The sequence below is a fragment of the Hemitrygon akajei genome, chromosome 8, assembly GCF_048418815.1.
Source record: "Hemitrygon akajei chromosome 8, sHemAka1.3, whole genome shotgun sequence".
NCBI lineage: Eukaryota > Metazoa > Chordata > Chondrichthyes > Myliobatiformes > Dasyatidae > Hemitrygon > Hemitrygon akajei.
Window position 1 is genome coordinate 124,710,643 of NC_133131.1, and position 17,726 is coordinate 124,728,368.

General features: G+C 38.5%; 2 protein-coding genes across 7 annotated transcripts in view; one reads left to right on the forward strand and one right to left on the reverse strand.

Annotated features, from left to right (window-relative positions):
* Positions 1–7,986, forward strand: part of nmt2 (N-myristoyltransferase 2) — a 58,473-nt gene extending 50,487 nt beyond the window's left edge. For all 6 annotated transcript variants that reach the window (XM_073054533.1, XM_073054535.1, XM_073054536.1 and 3 more), the window contains 3 exons: positions 939–1,106; positions 3,788–3,925; positions 6,434–7,986. In XM_073054533.1, coding sequence (XP_072910634.1) covers positions 939–1,106; positions 3,788–3,925; positions 6,434–6,454 — 327 coding nt within the window. In that variant the 3' untranslated portion in view covers positions 6,455–7,986. The remainder of the gene's footprint in view (positions 1–938; positions 1,107–3,787; positions 3,926–6,433) is intronic.
* A 3,926-nt stretch (positions 7,987–11,912) lies between these two features.
* On the reverse strand, positions 11,913–17,210 carry rpp38 (ribonuclease P/MRP 38 subunit). The gene is made up of 2 exons (XM_073054539.1): positions 17,091–17,210; positions 11,913–13,203 (listed from the first exon to the last, which is right to left on the reverse strand). Exon 2 carries the CDS (start codon positions 13,155–13,157, stop codon positions 12,240–12,242), a length of 918 nt encoding a protein of 305 aa, XP_072910640.1. The 5' UTR covers positions 13,158–13,203; positions 17,091–17,210; the 3' UTR covers positions 11,913–12,239.
* Positions 17,211–17,726: the final 516 nt, after the last annotated feature.

A 17,726-nucleotide genomic window follows, 5' to 3' on the forward strand; every position in this document is an offset into this window, starting at 1 on the left:
AGTTTGTAATAACTTTAGTATATATATTTATTTCTTTCCCCAAATAACCAATTATTTTATCTTCGGAGCACCTATATAATCCTGTCTTTTGTAAATAAGGGCGCCAAATTTTCAAAAATGTTTCATATTTATCTCTTAAATTATAAGTAATTTTTTCAAGTGGAATACAGCTGGAAATTTCATTCTTCCAACGATCTATACTTAAGTATGCATCCGATTTCCAAGTAACTGCAATTGCCTTTTTGGCTACTGCCAGTGCAATTTTTATAAATTCTTTCTGATATTTATTCAATTTGGGTTTCGGTTTTATCCCTTCAATATCGCCTAGTAAAAATAATATGAATTATTCTTAAATGGCTTTATGGTTTCCACTTAAAAAACATTTCATGTACAGTTTCGGGGTTGTAGAAAAACATGCTGACTTAAAAGTGTAATACGCATAATAATAAAAAGGTAATAATAAGAAATATTTAAGTCATAGATAATACTAAAGTCCACAGATCAACAGTAAAGGATTGGAACCTAATTTTGCTTGTAAGTTTTAGAATATAGTAAACATGCAATCTGATGCAAATTTGATTATTTATGCAAATTCACTATCAAGGTTCCTTTTTACTTACAGCTTAGTTAGGATTCAAATTTTCCTCTAAGTAGTTTAATAAATTGACAGACAGGAATAATATATTTGTGCAAATTCAGGTCCAAAGCAGCAGACACTGTAACTTCATAGTATCTCTGACCCCCCCCATCCATTGATATTAGTTAGCTTGGAATCAATTAGCACTAATACGTACATATATGTTACAAAATACTGATTTCTCCTTGTCTTTAAGTTTTGCCTTGAGATTTGAAAGTTAAAGATGGCAAACTAATTTTCAATGTATTTTTAACTTAACCTCAGGTTTGCTTCTTTTAAACAATTACTTATTTTCTTTCAGGGTTCTGATGGCATTCTGACAGACTTTGTAAGCTTCTACACATTACCTTCCACAGTTATGCATCATCCTGTTCATAAGAATCTCAAGGCTGCCTATTCTTTTTATAATGTTCACACTGAGACCCCTCTCAGTGATCTTATGAATGATGCACTAATAATTGCAAAATCGGTAATCTTTTCATCATATCTTTTCTTGATGTAATAACATAGAAGCAGTCAAAGTATGATCAAATCAGTCATGTACAACTCTGTTGCAATGATGCTTTGTAGATAGTACAGTAACTCATACAGACAGACATACTTTATTGATCCCGGGGGAAATTGGGTCATAAAACATGAAAACAGGCCCTTTGACTTAACTAGCCATGCTGACCATACATCCATCTAAGTTGGCCCATTTACCTGTGTTTGGCCCATGTCCCTCTAAACCTCTCCTATCCATGTACCTGTACAAATAAATGTCTTTTAAATGTTTTTAATGTACCTTCCTCAATCACTTTCTCTGGGTGCTCATTCCATATTTAGACGACTCTCTGGGTGAAAATTTGTCCCCTCAGGTTACTATTAAAATTAGACAATAGACAATAGACAGTAGGTGCAGGAGTAGGCCATTCGGCCCTTCTAGCCAGCACCACCATTCACTGTGATCATGGCTGATCATACACAATCAGTACCCTGTTCCTGCCCTCTCCCCATATCCCTTGACCCCACTATCTATAAGAGCTCTATCTAACTCTCTCTTGAATGCATCCAGAGGCTTGGCCTCCACTGCCTTCTGGGGCAGAGCATTCCACATATCCACCACTCACTGGGTGAAAAAGTTTTTCTGCATCTCTGTTCTAAATGGCCTACCCCTTATTCTTAAACTGTGGTCTCTAGTTCTGGACTCACCCATCAGCGGAAACATGCTTCCTGCCTCCAGTGTGTCCAATCCCTTAATAATCTTATATATTTCAATCAGATCCCCTCTCATCCTTCTAAATTCCAGTGTATACAAGCCCAGTCGCTCCAATCTTTCAACATATGACAGTCCCGCCATTCCGGGAATTAACCTTGTGAACCTACGCTGCACTCCCTCAATAGCAAGAATGTCCTTCCTCAAATTTGGAGACCAAAACTGCACACAATACTCCAGGTGGGGTCTCACCAGGGCCCTGTACAGCTGCAGAAGGACCTCTTTACTCCTATATTCAATTCCTCTTGTTATAAAAGCCAGCATGCCATTAGCTTTCTTCACTGCCTGCTGTACCTGCATGCTTGCTTTCATTGACTGATATACAAGAACACCTAGATCTCTCTTTTAAAGAACTAAATTCTTACCTCTCAGCCTAAACCTCTGCTCTCTATTTCCTTGCGGGGAAAAAGACAGTATGTATTCATTCTATCTTTATCCCTCATGGTTTTATACACTTCTACAACAAGATCAATCTTTGTTCTTCTATGCTCTAGTGGATGAAATCCCAACCTGCTCAACCCCTTTCAATCCTGGCAACATCCTTGTAAAGCTTCTCTGCACTCTTTCCAGCTTAATATCATCTTTCCTCCAGCAGGATAAACAAAACTAAACACAATATTCCAAAAGCAGCCTTGTACATTTACTACAATTTCCTGCCGTTCAGCAACACTTAAGCTCCAAATTCAAGTTTATTGTCATGAGCCTACATACCCAGGGTATAAATATCATGAAAATTAGCATGTTTTTCAGCAGCAGCATAGTAATTTACAAATATGGCAAACATAAATTATATAAATTTAAATTACCATTATCCAGGGCCCTCCTGTTCACTGTGAAAGTCCTATCTGAAAATGCAACATCTCAATTATACACATTGAACTCAATTTGCCAATCCTCTGCCTAACCTTCCCATCTTAGCAAGATCCCTCTGTATTCCTCAAGACTTATAACCATATAACCATATAACAATCGCAGCACGGAAACAGGCCATTCCGGCCCTCCTAGTCCGTGCCGAACTCTTAATCTCACCTAGTCCCACCTACCCGCTCTCAGCCCATAACCCTCCACTCCTTTCCTATCCATATACCTATCCAATTTTACCTTAAATGACACAACTGAACTGGCCTCTACTACTTCTACAGGAAGCTCATTCCACACAGCTATCACTCTCTGAGTAAAGAAATACCCCCTCGTGTTTCCCTTAAACTTGTGAAACATCTTCACTGTCTACTTATTTTAAAGTCACCTGTAAACAGTTTAACTGTTCTTATTCCAACATATTAATATAGGTGACAAATATCTATGGAGCACTGACCCCTGGGGCCCACCACTAGTCATAGGCTGCTTCCATCATCCTCTGCTTCCTGTCAAAAAATCAAATATGTATTCAATTAGCTAGATTTGCCTAGATCTTCTGTGAACTTTCAATAGCAGTCTACCTTACAGAACTTCATCAAAAACCTTGCTTAAGTCCATATAGCCCACCCTCATCAATTTTCTTAGTTATTTCTTCAAATAATTTACTCACGTTTTTAAGACGAGCTCCCATATACAAAGCCTTGCTGACTTTCCTTAATCAATCCCTGTCTTTCTAAATGCATGTATATCTTATCCCTCAAAATCCCCTCCAGTATCTGGAGACAGATATTAGGGTTACTCATCTATAGTTCCCATGTGAGACAATGAAAATACACCTGCTGCAATCTATAGATTATATTCCCTCCCAAAAAAAATCTTGTTGCTGATGTTAATGTCTACAATAATTAAGGGGAAATTTGAAAAAAAATGTTGACAACATATAGCATTTCATGCGAACTGAGACTGCTGAATTTTTTTTAATAGATTTACTATCATTCTGTGTGTTCATGCAAATATCTTGGGTTTTTTTTCCACAGAAAGGATTTGATGTTTTGAATGCACTTGATTTAATGGAAAACAAAACATTCTTAGAAAAACTGAAATTTGGCATTGGTGATGGAAATTTACAGTACTATTTGTACAATTGGCGGTGCCCAGATATGGAGCCTGAAAAGGTCAGAAACTTAAATGCTGTGGTTAAAATATAAATGGTCTTACTTAAATGCTTTTAGAGAACATAGAGAAGTCTGGTTGTAATGCTAAGGTTGCAATCTAGTCAGGAAAGGAACGCGTTGGAATGACAGCAGGCACAGGGTAGGTATGTTTCAGCCGGTAGATAAGGCACAAGTCAGAAAATGCTGTAAACACTCAGTGGATCAGGCTGCGTCTATGGGAAGAGAAACTGTAAATATTTCAAGTTGGAGACCCTTTGTTTTGTAATATTAGTTCTTTCTCTTCCCACAGCTGTATCCTGACCTTCCAAGATTTACAGCCTTTTCTGTTGTTTCATATTTCCAGCTTCTGCATTTTTTTTCTGATTTTTACATGGAACTGGTGTAAGTTTAATCAGATTCTTAGCAATTGCTCTTTTTTTTATAATATTATTTCTCTGATCATGTTTTCCCTTGTTCTGACATATCCAGGACTGAATTTAGCCACGGCCATAACCTCTCAATGCACACTTCCAGGGATTGCATGTTAGAATTTATCTCCCTTTCTGTACTTGTATATCTGCTTTGCAGCAGTTGTGCCCTAGATCTCTAGGGGAGTAATGCCCACAATATCTGTTTAATATTTAGGTTTGATTATCCATCATTTGCAATGCCTCTGATATAAAATCCTTAATATGCAAATTCCTCCATGATCTCACCATCCCACAGTATTAACTGAATTCATTTCCATTTCAGCACAATTGTTGGCCATGCCTTGAGGCACCGAGCTCTGTAGTCTGAAATTTCCTCCTCCATTGCTTCATTTCTTAATCAAGGCCTTTCTTAAAACCCAACTCTGTGATCAAGTTTAACATCTGTTCTGAGTGCTAACTTATCTGACTACACATTGTAAATCATGAAATTGCTTATTGCTTTTAAGGAAACCATAAAAAGGGAAGGAATTTTTATACTTAGTGTAAAAATGCACAGCTACCTCGATAGTGTTAAATACTGAATAGACCAATTAACTTTTAAATGTATAACAGATACGAAGATGGAGACAGAAAAAAATATAAGATCTGTAATAAAGTAGCAAATAGAAATCAAATATATATTGGATTCTGGTTAATTAGGACACATTGGGAACAGTAGGTTTTGGCCCAATTAAGTTACTGCCCCAATCAGCTGCAGCATCTTGGAAAGTTTAAAAAGGTTTAAGAAAGACAAATTGAGTAACAAATTATGTATTTAAATTAACACAGAACAGATCAAAGCACTACCAATACTACCACAGTGCTATAAAACTTTAAGTTTCTAGAACTTATAGATGGACGAATTCATCTGTCATGTTCTTTTGCCTGTAAATGACTGCATCCTCCAAATCTTCATGCTCATTGAAAAATTCAAGCTAATTGTCAATAACTTCCAATTCTTCATAGTTTCTAACTTGTTGAAGTAGTGAAATCGTTTCATTTTTATTCACAGCCTGAATGTTTGAAACCACATTGAACAAAACGGGTCTGAACTGTCTTGCTTATTTCTTGCCAACTGTCAGTGACAGAGATCACTGCTACATGCAACTAACGCTATTTAAAACTGTTCGCTTGAAGCACAGTGTTGTGTTTTAATGGCACAAGTGCATGCAACTGATGCTAGTTGGAAACTGTTCAGCGACATTTTCCTGTCTTAATTACATGGCATAGTGTCTCAAATAAACAAAGCAAATCCATCTTTTTTTTGATTAGTTTTTGTTTTTTATGAGTTGTATCAAGAAAGCAGTTGTCCGATTAACTGATGGCTCAATTAACTGGAATCCACTGTACATGTAAAATTACCAGTAGAAAAGAGGAACATAAAAATGTTGGAAATGAGATACTGTATAAAGAATAGGATTGCTAATTATTTTAAATTATTGAACTTGTACTTGTTAAATGGGAAGTTTTTCTCAAGCTTGCCACTGGGCTTGAATATTGTCGGAGACTGATGACAGAGGATTCTAGGTGGGAATGTGCTGGAACTTTGGGGTTACAATTATGGATAGAACAGTGATATTCCACAAAGTGGTCACTCAATCTACATTTGGTTTCCTGCTATAGAGATTACATCTTGAATAGTAGGCTAAATTGGAAGAAGCACAGGTAATTTGCAGTTTCATCTGGATGGTGGGAGTTTTAGATAATTGGCAATAGTCATCTTAAATCTCTTCTAGCATTCATAATGTGCTTTTTATCCTCATTACTTAACAATGATAAGTCTTCTCATTCTACAATTCATCACAGCTTGAGCCAAAAGATGTAATGTTATGATTTAACAATTAATTGTATTAGAGCACTGATGTATTTTAGAATGAGAACAAGATTTACACATCATTTTATAAATGTCATTTCTTGGAAAATTGCTGTGTGACCTGTTGAAATCAATTTCACAGCATTGTGTAACTGATGACCAAGAATTTCTTTATGCAGGTATCACTGATTAAACTTGTCTTTGTTATTTATATCTTGACATAAAGTTTGATTTTCTTTTCTGCAGGTTGGTCTAGTGCTACAGTAGAACATCCTACTATCTCTGTGGTAGCCTCTTCATAGAATCCCAGGGTCCAATACCATGCCTTTGATCAGTGACAAAAGTACAAGCTCAACACAATTCAATTAAAGCAGCTAGTAGTTTCAACCATGTTTTGCTTTCAACAGAATGGAGACTATTGATTCTTTCTTGGGACTTCATTTTACTGTGCATTGGTGTTGATAATTCCATGGTGTTTTGTTGGAAGTTTAAGAAGTTAATTTGAATAACTATTTGCAAACCGAATGTCAATTCTCATAAATAACTGAGGATTTTGTATGCACTTTGTTTTACTGAATTCCAGAGGCAGATCTGCAACTAGATTTTCACGATAAACGTGTTGCTGCTGCTTTAGATAGGGAGGAACAGGAGCCTTCTTTTGCAGAATGGCATTTAAGTATTTTGTACAAAAATGAAGTGCGCAATAGTAAATTGTGTGAAGAAGATTGTTAATATTATAACTAGCAGGTGTTCTTGTACTGCCAGACATCTCTATTTATTGACCAGTGTTTTATTTTAAATTGCACACACTGGAACACTGAAGGACCCATAATATGACTTAACTAATTTTTACTTTGTTCTGCGATAATACAAATTTCAGAATTTCCAGCAAAACAGATGAATCAGAGTTCCATGTCATTCTGTTTGTGCCTCAATGTTGACAGTGCAATTTGGCTGCTCATAGTGTTCAATCAGGCTTACGTGTGAAAGAGGCTCCATTTCCCACATTTATTTTTCTGTTGTACAGCTGGAACAAAATTTTGTCACTTAGTTTTTAAGCTTTTCGAGATGCCACCTGGTGTGGCACACTAGCAGTGGTAAAAATGCTTGTTGTACATTTTCAGAGGGCAGAGACTGAAGTCTGGGAATTGTGACGTTTCAGCTATAAGCCTGGGCTGTAACTAATTTTTAAGTCCTTGGCAAGCCAATGCATAAATAGCTGAGTCAGTGGCTGATAAAACAGCATCTGAAGAAAACTGCTCATAGAAAATATAAAGTCAAAACAAATCATGGTGGAATCGTTGCTTTTTCCTACCATTGTTCTTTCATTGTAAATGAAAAGTTGGGTGTTTTCTCCCCAAATACCTAGATATTAAGTCAGGTGTGTGTTTTTTTTAAAAACTGCTCCTGTGAGAAACTGACAGACTAAATCAAAGGGAATACTTTTTTAAAGATTTGAAAGCTTTGTTGTATGTTGTGTTTTTTTTCACGAATTACATCAACAGGAAGAGTTTGGGCCTTGTCTGAGCATGTTTAGCTGTTCAGCAGCTTTAAACTTTGCCTAGTGAAATGACACGTTGCATATAGTTTTCTTTTATAGTTATGCATGCTTCATTCAAAAGGCCCCACACTAGAAAACGTGTGCAAGAAATTATCCAATCAGTTCTCAGTGGAGGACATTCATGGTTTATATGTTGCCAGACAAAGAATGTACTTTTTGGTTTCAGTAATGTTTTCAGTTCAACAGCATGACTATTTGATGTCTCAATTAATAAAAAAACATTTCAACTTTGTTACAACCTGTGGATGCTTTGTTTCTTTCAATTAATTCAGATGCCAGTAAACAGAACTTCAGACAGTTCCAATAAATTACTTCCATTTGAATGAGTTACTTTCTCCCACAATCTACTTTTCACACAACCAGTTTTGCAGAGAAGCACTTTATTTTCATTTGTCTACCCCAGATATTTTAACTGAGCTTTATAGACTGAATTGTACATGTAAGCCCTTATTTCACTGGAAAGTTATAAGATTAAATAACATCAGGTTTAAACCTTGATGCTCCTGCTTACATCTCTGTAAAATGTTAAAATTGGCTTCAGGCTATTGTTAGCTGTAGGAAATAAATTGTTGAAAGATTAAAGTAGGGTAAAATGAATTAAGTAAAATACAACATAACACCATAAGAGATGGGTTTAAAATAAAAACAAAGTTTTGGAATCAGTACAATAATGGACAAAATATTGGGGATTATTTTAAGTGGCAAGTACTCTTAGGAGTGTGTTGGTAAAAAGATTCCAGAGTATAAGTTGGAACTGCAAAGTATTAGAACAAAGTACACAAGTGAGCATAAATTCTACTATGTAGTAATTTAGGAGGTGGGTAGAAGATTGGTCAAAACCAGAATTGAGTGCAGAACCTAAACAGTTTCAACATAAGTAGCTAAAATTTCTGCAACTCTAATCACCATAGAATTGCCTTTTGTTCCTTCCACCTCTCACTTTTCTCTGCAATTTAAAACTCTTCATTTCTAACTTTTCCTAGTTCTGGCCAAATGTTACACGTCAGATATCAATGCCTGTTTCTCTGCTGATGCTGCCCAATTTGTTGAGCATATCCATCTTAAACTCCTGAGGGGAAAACAAAATCTGGAGCTGAGCAAAACCACTACAGAATCACAGGGTAACTTGTCCAATAATGTTCGAGAGAAAATAGATGAGATTGGTGGTAGTGAGTTTATGTCATTTAGAATTAGAATTTTCCTCTTACATGCTAAACTTCATTGAAGTTGAGCTAAATTTTAGTGCAGGGCATTGGTTCTGATATTTAATGCACAGTGGAATCAAAAGAAATAATAAGCTGGCTGTATTCGGCAGAACCAAACTTGATACCTTCAAATTATGTCAATGAGAGAGTATAGTGGGACAGGCCAATAATAGTTTTGAGTACCAATGACGCAGACTGCACCAAGGTAGATATGAAATCATATAGTTATATTAATGTTGAAGCGGATATGATAAATGAATGTCCCAGAAAGATTTTAAAATGCAAGGATAGCATAACATAAAGTTGGCAAGTTTATCCAGGGTGCATTTGCAGTTATGTGATCAGAATCAGACAAGGTTTTTTTATCTGGGGAAATATTGGAGCATAAAATAGGACCCAGATTACCCAAATTAGGTAAAAGCAAAAAAAAAGGGCTGATGACAACTTTAAAAAAATCTATTTGTGGTTCAGAAGCTACTAATATGCTCGTCCATGAGACTACAAATTGTGGGTTAGGCATCATTGGGTAGTGTAAATACAGGGAGAAGGCAGAGGCCTCATCCTGAATTCACATGCTGTACTGGGATGACAATGACGGCTCAAGTGGTGGTTGAGGAAATTAAAACTTCTTAAAATGCAATTGCTGTAAAATGAATTTTACCAAGTTAAAACTTCTGAACTTAGTACATGACCAAATGTCATAAAATATGATATAAAGTTATTACTGGCAGAGAAAGCTACTCTGAATCAAAATGGGTTCACTTAAAAATAAAAGTCAAATGGTGAAAAATTATCATTTGCACAAGCAAGTCTGCAGATACTGGAAATCCAAAATATTTGGCTCCAATTTCATCTCACTGTGATGTTAACATAACTGAATATATCTGGAAGTAAATACAAGAGTTAAAACAGCAACATAAAGGAGAAACTTGAGTCAGGCAGCATCCGGATATAAAGAGTTCATGCTTTGGGCTGAGGCTCTTCATCAGGACTAAAGGAAGGGGTAAACTGCCAGAATAAGGTGGGAGGAGGGGAAGCAGGAAAAGGTAAGTGGTGATAGGTGAAGCCAGGTTGGTGGAGGAGGAGGCATTAAGTGAGAAGCTGGGAGATGATAGGTGGAAAAGGCAAAGGTTGTTGAAGAAAGAATCTTTTGAGGATAAGAGAGTAGATCATGGGATAAAGGGAAGGAGAGGCACCAGGGGGAGATGATACTCAGGTGAGGATAAGAGGTCAGAGTGGGGAAATGAAGAGGAGGCAAGGGGAAAGGGCAAAAAATTAGCAGAATTTGGAGAGATTGACATTTTTTGCCATCAGGTTGGAGGCTACCTAGATGGAATAATAGGTGTTGCTCCTCCAACCTGAGATTGACATTGTAGCAAAAGAGGAGGCCATGTGCCAACATTTCAGAATGGAAATGGGAATTGAAATTGAAAAAGTTGGCCACAGAGAAATTCCACTTTCTGTAGATAGAGCTTAACAAAGTAGTCCTTCAATCTATGCCCACGTCAGATCTCACCAATGTAGAAGAGATGGCATTGAATACAGTAGATGACCCCAACAGAAGTGTTGTCTCATCTGCAAGAACGGTTTGGGGCCCTGAATGGAGGTGAAGGAGGAGATGAATGGGCAGATGTAGCACTTTTGCCACTTGCAAGGATAAGTGCCAGTGGGGAGAATAGTGAGAAGGGACAAATATATATATAAAAATGACCAAGATGGTGGCGCGACGCAGCTTGCAGCAGTCACTCCGGAGCTGATATCTGTTATTTGTTAAGCGGGGTGCTGTGCGCAATACCAATCTGATGAAAAACAGATGTGGGAGCGCGGAGGAACATCTGGAAATCTCCAGGAAGGCCCTCTTTGTTGGCTGCTGCTGCTGTGAGGTCCGGGTCTCTGCTGAGAAGAACAGGCCCCCAGTCCTCAGGGTCGCGTTGGTGGGGGCGTCTTAATACGCTCGGCAGAGGATGGTGCTCGGAGAAGCTGTGCCGGAGGGGATGGTCGGAGGCTCAACGGACTCGGAGTCCGCTGCGGTCGGGGTACTTTCACTGTGTGCTGGGTCTGCGAGGCTGAGTCCGGCGGCGCCATGGAAGTCCATAGCGGGGGTATTCCCTTCTGCTGCCTGCGTGGGATGAGGAGTCTATCGGGACCCTGAGGACTTGTGGAAACTCTGTGGAGGTTTCTTTCGAACTTATAGTCTTTTAACATCTTTGGACTATTTTTACTGTGCCCATGGTCTGTTTTTTTTTAATCAATTATGCTATTGTTTGCACTGTTGTAACTACCGGTATGTGGTTTTGTGCAGGTCTTGTAGCTTTAGTTTTTGGTCTTGTTTTGTCTGGTGGATTTGGAGCTCCTTTCCGGGGAACGCGCTAAGATGGTAGCGCGATATTAATACACAGCAGCCTCTCCGGACTCTGGATTGGGGATTGCCAAACGTTATGTGGATTTTCTGGTGTAGTCTGTTTTGTCATATGCTTCTGTGATATCATTCTGGAGGAACATTGTCTCATTTTTTAATCGCATTGCATTTGTGGTTTCTAAATGACAATAAACTGAAACTGAACTGAAATGGACATGGTAATCATGGGGGGAATGATGCCATGGATCTTACCTTTTTTTCACCTGCATATCACTTACCCTAGTGCCCCTCCTCCCCTTGCCACTCTTCTCTCCTATCAGATTCCTTTTTCTCCAGCCCCTTAACTTACCCACTCATCACCAAGTTCGTCCTTCCCCTCCCACACCTTTTTATTCTGAAGGAGGATCTGGGCCCTGCTATGTTCACTGGTTATTTATTTTTTTTCCATAGAGGCTCCATGACCCACTGAGTTCCTCCAGCATTTTTTGGGTTGCTCTGGATTTCCAGCATCTGCCGGGTCTCTTGTGTTTTTAAAAATTCCACATTTTTTTTCCACAACTATATAGATAGGAAATGGAAACAAATACCAACTTCATGTGATTAAAATGAAATTGCACAAAATATTTAATTCAGAAAATTACATGTTTTACCAACCTCTTCCCTCTTCTGTTCCTTTATAAATACAATTTTAATTCAATTTTGTCAAAGGGTACATTAATGAATCCATGATTTATCTGAAAACAACAAGCTACAGATGGTAGAAATCTGAGTTCGTAAACAGAAAGGAAAATCACTGTTATGAAACACTTTTCTCTACATAGATCCTGTTTGATCTGAGTATTTCCAGCATTTCTTTACCTGCTGTTCACAAATAACTGACCTACTGCCGTTGCCTACATTTTCTAGCTCAAGTCCAGCAGTTGATTGTTATTTCTTTTTCTTCTTTGGCTTCCGAATTTTATTTGGATTTGGAATTACTTTCTTTATTTTTAAAGGCAGCAACAGCATTCCTGCTTTTTTCTTTGTTGCACTACAGAATTCCACAGGACTGTCTTTTGATGCAATTTCACAGAATTTACGCTTCTGACTTTGTGGAAATGCAACGTCCAATTCTTTGGTCACTGGCATTTCATTGGTCCCTTCAAACTCTGTCTCCATTTCTTCAGCACTTTCAACTTGCTGACTTTCCTGCATCCATGAAATATTTAAAGGTGGCACCTGTGGGCCAATAGCATTAATCATTTCAATAAAAGTTTCTGAATTCTTTTTAAAACCCAGAGCAAGTATAGATTTTAAGCCCAATAAAGGCGCCATAGTTTCACTCAGTTGGGGAACTTGACAGGCAGGGACTGTTCTACTTACACTTAGCTGAATGAGATGCTGGGTCATAATAGGAGGTTTTACTGACTTGCACACCAGAACCAAACATAATTTGTCCTTCTCTAAGCCTCGAGTTACTTCATTGATTCCAATAGCCAGCTGTTTCCGAAGTTCCACATTAGTCCATCCTTGCTTGGTCTCTGGGCCCCTAATCATTTTATCACCTTCTTTCAAGTCTTCAATCTTCTGGCCTTCTCTGATTCCTTCAACACTCCCTTCCATATTTCTATTTTCTTGATTTTTTGATGTCTTGGTAGCTCTTAGTTTCCTAGGCTTCTGAATTGATTCCTGTTTGTACAGATTAATCTGTTGAAAGGTTTCCTGCAACTTCTTTAAGAAGAATTCCCTGCTTCCCTTGTTCAAAGGCCTCCAATCAAAAGCAAAAGGATTGCTGAAAGAAACCTTGGCCTTTGGAGGTCGTATTTTCCGTACCCCTTTTTGCACTACTTTGGCTGGGGTTTCCATGTTTGGACTGAAGATGGATAAGATACAAATCTGAAAACTTGACAACCTGTTTAAAAAAAACATTTATTTGAAAAGCAAGCAAACTAGCAAATTACAGCAAAACTTCAAACATCTGCTATCTGACTATAAGAAATTCCCGTGGTCCAGCCCAGCTTTTATCTCACAGAGTGATGTTTACCACACTTGCTTTCCACACACTGGGGTTCAGGTTAGTTATATAATCATAGAAATGCTGACCAAGGTGCTTTCCTGAGGTAGTCCCGTTTATCTGCATTTAGCCCATAAGCCTCCAGACCTTTCCTATCCACATACCTGTCCAAATAAGTCACATGGAATATACTTCCCTTTATTAATCGATGCAATAAATTCAAGAATTAGAAGGAATCTTTTTTAAACTCCGATTAAGTCACATCAGGAATATTACATTGTATTCTGGTCGCCAACCGAAGGAAGGAGAAGGCGCAGACGAGGCTTACCATGGTGTTGCCTGGATCAGACGGCAGGTGCTATACTGAGGGATTAGACAAACTTAGATTGTTTTCTCTGGAGCGGTGGAAGCTGATGGGAGACCAGATAGAAACTTCTTTAACGAGTTTTCTTTAAGTTTATAAGACTACGAGAGGCATAGATAAAGTAGATAGCCAGTATCTTTTTCCCAGGATTGAAATGTCTTAACACTGGAGGGCGTGTATTTAAGATGAAAGGGGGAAAATTCAAAGGAGATGTCAGGGCAAGTATTTTTTTTCCCACACAGAATAGTGGTTCCCTGAAATGTATTGCCGGGGGCAGTGGTGGCGGCGGATATGATAGATCCATTTAAGAGGCTATTAGATAGGCAAATGAATATGCAAAAAATGGAGGGATATGGGCTATGAGCAGGCAGAAGGGATTGCTGTTATTAGCTTAATTAATTCAGCACCACACCAAGAGTCAAAGACTTTGGTCCTGTGCCGTAACGTTTTATGTTCTGTCTTTAAATGCTTTAATTCCAACACCTCTACCACTTCTTCTGGCACCTTGTTCCATACACCCACCACCTGCAATGTAAAATACTTGTCTCTTATGTTCCCTTTAATCTTTTCCCTCTAGTTTTAGGTGACCCTACCCTGGGAACTATGAACTATAACCTTATCTATGCCCTTCGTGCTTTTACCAAGGTCAGACCTCAGTCTCCTTTGCTCCAGGAAAAACAGTCCCAGTCTATCCAGTATCTCCTCATAACACAATCCCTTCAGTCCAGGCAGCATCTTTGTTAATCTTTCCTGCACCTCTGTAGTTTAATCACATCTTTCCTATAGGATGGTGAACAGAACTGCACATGATATTCCAGGCTGTCTCACCAACGCCCTATACAGGTGAAATCAAAGACCAGATAGCATTCAGGCTATTAATCTGGTTACTTACAGGGCTCCTCTTAACTAAGCCAGCTGTACACAGTAAATTATATCTGTAAGAATACACATCATCCAGGCCACACTCTCTTCTCACTGCTGCCATCAGGAAGAAGGTACAGGAGCCTTAGGTCCCACACCATATTTAGGGACAATTATTACCCTTCAATCATCAGCTTCCTGAACCAGGATAGATAACCAATTCTACAACCTATGGACTCACTTTCAAGGACTCTACTATTTATTATCAATATTTGTTGAATTAGTTTGTCTTCATTTGCACACTGGTTGAAGTCATCATGTGCAGTTTTTCATTGATTCAATGTCCCTTTATACCCATTGTGAATGCCGGCAAGAAAATGAATCTCGGGGTAGTATACGTTGACATAAACATACTTTGATAATCAATTTACTTTGAACTTTGAGGCAGCTAACTTCACGCATCTCCGCAGATGTTGCAAAGACATTTGTTTTTATTTCCCTTCTTTCTGCAGTCTTCATAATGAAGAGTTATGTTTATTACTAATAAACAATTTAATCTGACCTTCATTTAATATTAAATAATCAGTTTATCAGTCCTGTCCTATTTTAGAATACGCTTCTAAATTAACCAGTTTCCAATCTTTTGGTAATAGCACTGCCCTTAATGGGGAAAGATTGGGTAATGCTGATGTTCAAAAGACCCAAGACCGCTTGTTCACGAGTTGCTGAAGGCTAACACGCAGGTGTAGAAAGCGATTAATAGGTACATGTTGTTAGTCTACATTACAAAAGGATTTGCTTACAAGAGTAAGAAGTTTTATTGCAATGCAGAGAACACAAGTGAGATCACACCTGGAGCACTGTGCACAGTTTAGGTCTCTATGGGTTTGTCATGGGAGAAGACATTGAGTAGATTGGGACTAAATTCCCTTGGGATCAGATGGCTAAGAAAAGATCTTATCAAAACATGGAAAATTCTTCAACGGCTTAACATGCTAGCTTCAGGGAAAACGTCTGAGGAGTCTGGCATTGGGGCACCTTAGAATAACAGCCAAGAAGGCTGTTTAACACCAAGAACTATCTTCATCCAGGAAATGGTAAACTTATGAGACTCCATTGCAGAGGGCTACAGAGGCTCAGAGATTTTCATTCAATACTTAAATCTGGTTTCTGGGAAATAATGGAATGAGAAGATATGGAAACAGTGCTGGAAAAATAGGCTGAAAAATATCCATGTTCTTACTAAACGCTGGAGCAGGCTGAACAGCTAGATGGCCTACTCCTGGAGGGCAATCTGGCCCTGGAGGCATCTGAGGCCTGATGAAAAGGTCTCCACCTAAAATGTCGACTCTTTCCCTCCATAGCTGTTGCTTGACCTATTGAATTCCTCCAGTATTTGATGTGTATTGCACAAGATTTCCAGCATCATCAGAATTTCTTGTGTCTTCTGCCTATTCCTGTCCCTACTTTTTACCTTCATTCCCCGAGAACATATATTCGAAGCTTCTGAGCATATGCTGTGTTTCAATTGAATTTTGTAAGTAGGTGGCTCTTGGGCTTCCTAAATAGAGACTAAATACTTCCCCACAGTGTTGTTTCAGTTTCTGACAAAAAAACATTGTTTTCCCTTCCCACTGACAGGGACTGACCTGCTGAGTATTTCCAGTATTTTCTATTCATTTTAGAGTTTAGCATCTGCTTTTTAAAAATTTTCACTTAAGGTAACTTCTTTGACCTAATGTGCTTTTTGAAGATGTTACTTCAGAAACAGAATCAAATCCACTTACACGTTTTTTTTTCTTTAAAGCAATAGTGGTCTTAGATCAGGGGGATTCATTCTAATATAGTTATTCCCAACTTATTCTCACCTCTTTCGAAAATACACCACTGGTTTCAGCAGAAACAATTTCCCCATATGGGTCACTGATTGGCAATTGTTTTTTCTCTCTCTGCATTTGCTGTTTTCCTGACCTACCGAGTGTTTCCAGCAATTTTTATTTTTGTTTTTGCTAGCAGCAATCATTCTTCTCATGGTGGTGGGGCAGTGGAAATATTAATGAACTCTGAACCAAAGTCCAAGATCCATGTAATACTAGTTATCATTCTTACCTCTTATCCCTTCCAATCTACACACAAATAACTGCAAACTTTATATCTACCACTCTTGCACGATGCTACTGATCATTGACATTTACTATAATTAAAGTGATCATTGCCACAATGAACCCATGAACACTTCCTCATTATTTTGCTTTTTTTTAACACTGTTTATCTATTGTTTAATATATACTTCGTATTGTAATTTATAGTTTTTTTTATTACGCATTACAATGTAATGTGCTGCCACAAAACAAATTTCATGACATATGCCAGAAATATTAATTCTGATTCTAGAGTAACTTTTTCGAAAAGCATGTTAGGTCCTCTACAGATATTAAATGCTTCAATCTTCTTCAACAGGGTACATTTTGCTTTCTGGTTGGTTTAATGTCAATTTCACATACTGTGGCCCTAAAAGCTCCAGGGAGCCTGTGCAGTTGCTTGAACAGAGTCGACTCACCCACAGCGGGACACAAAAACTCCCAAGAAAAGCCCGGACCGCCGCGTGTCCAAGGCCTCACAACATCGCAGCAGGTCGCAACCACGTTACTCCACGCACGCCGCGCAACCCGACTGACATGACGTTACACCACGCACGCCGCGCAACCCGACTGACATGACGTTACACCACGCACGCCGCGCAACCTGACTGACATGACGTTTCACTACGCACGCTGCGCGAACTCAGGTTTCGCGTGTTGGTAACGACGCGTGCGCAGTTGTAGCATGTGGAGTCGTACAGGCTCGAGGGCTTTTGCCCTGTTTCCTGGCAATCTGTAACAAGCCACACTGGTAAAGGGGTTGTGGGAAGAATCAAAGGTAAACTACGTATAGCATTGAAAAAAGGCTGTGTCATTAAAAAAATGTTGGGATATATCCTGGTCCCCGCCAAAAGAAATCGAGGAAAAATGCTGATGCTGGAAACACCCAGGTCAGACAGCATCTGGGAAAGAAATGAACAGTGAATAAAAATATTTTTTAAAAACTGCAGATGCTGTAAATCTGAAAATCATTACCGTTAAGTGTTAACTGATTAGCCTTTTACAGATGCTACTAGGCCCTTTTTTATAGATGTTTCGAGCACTATATATTTCTT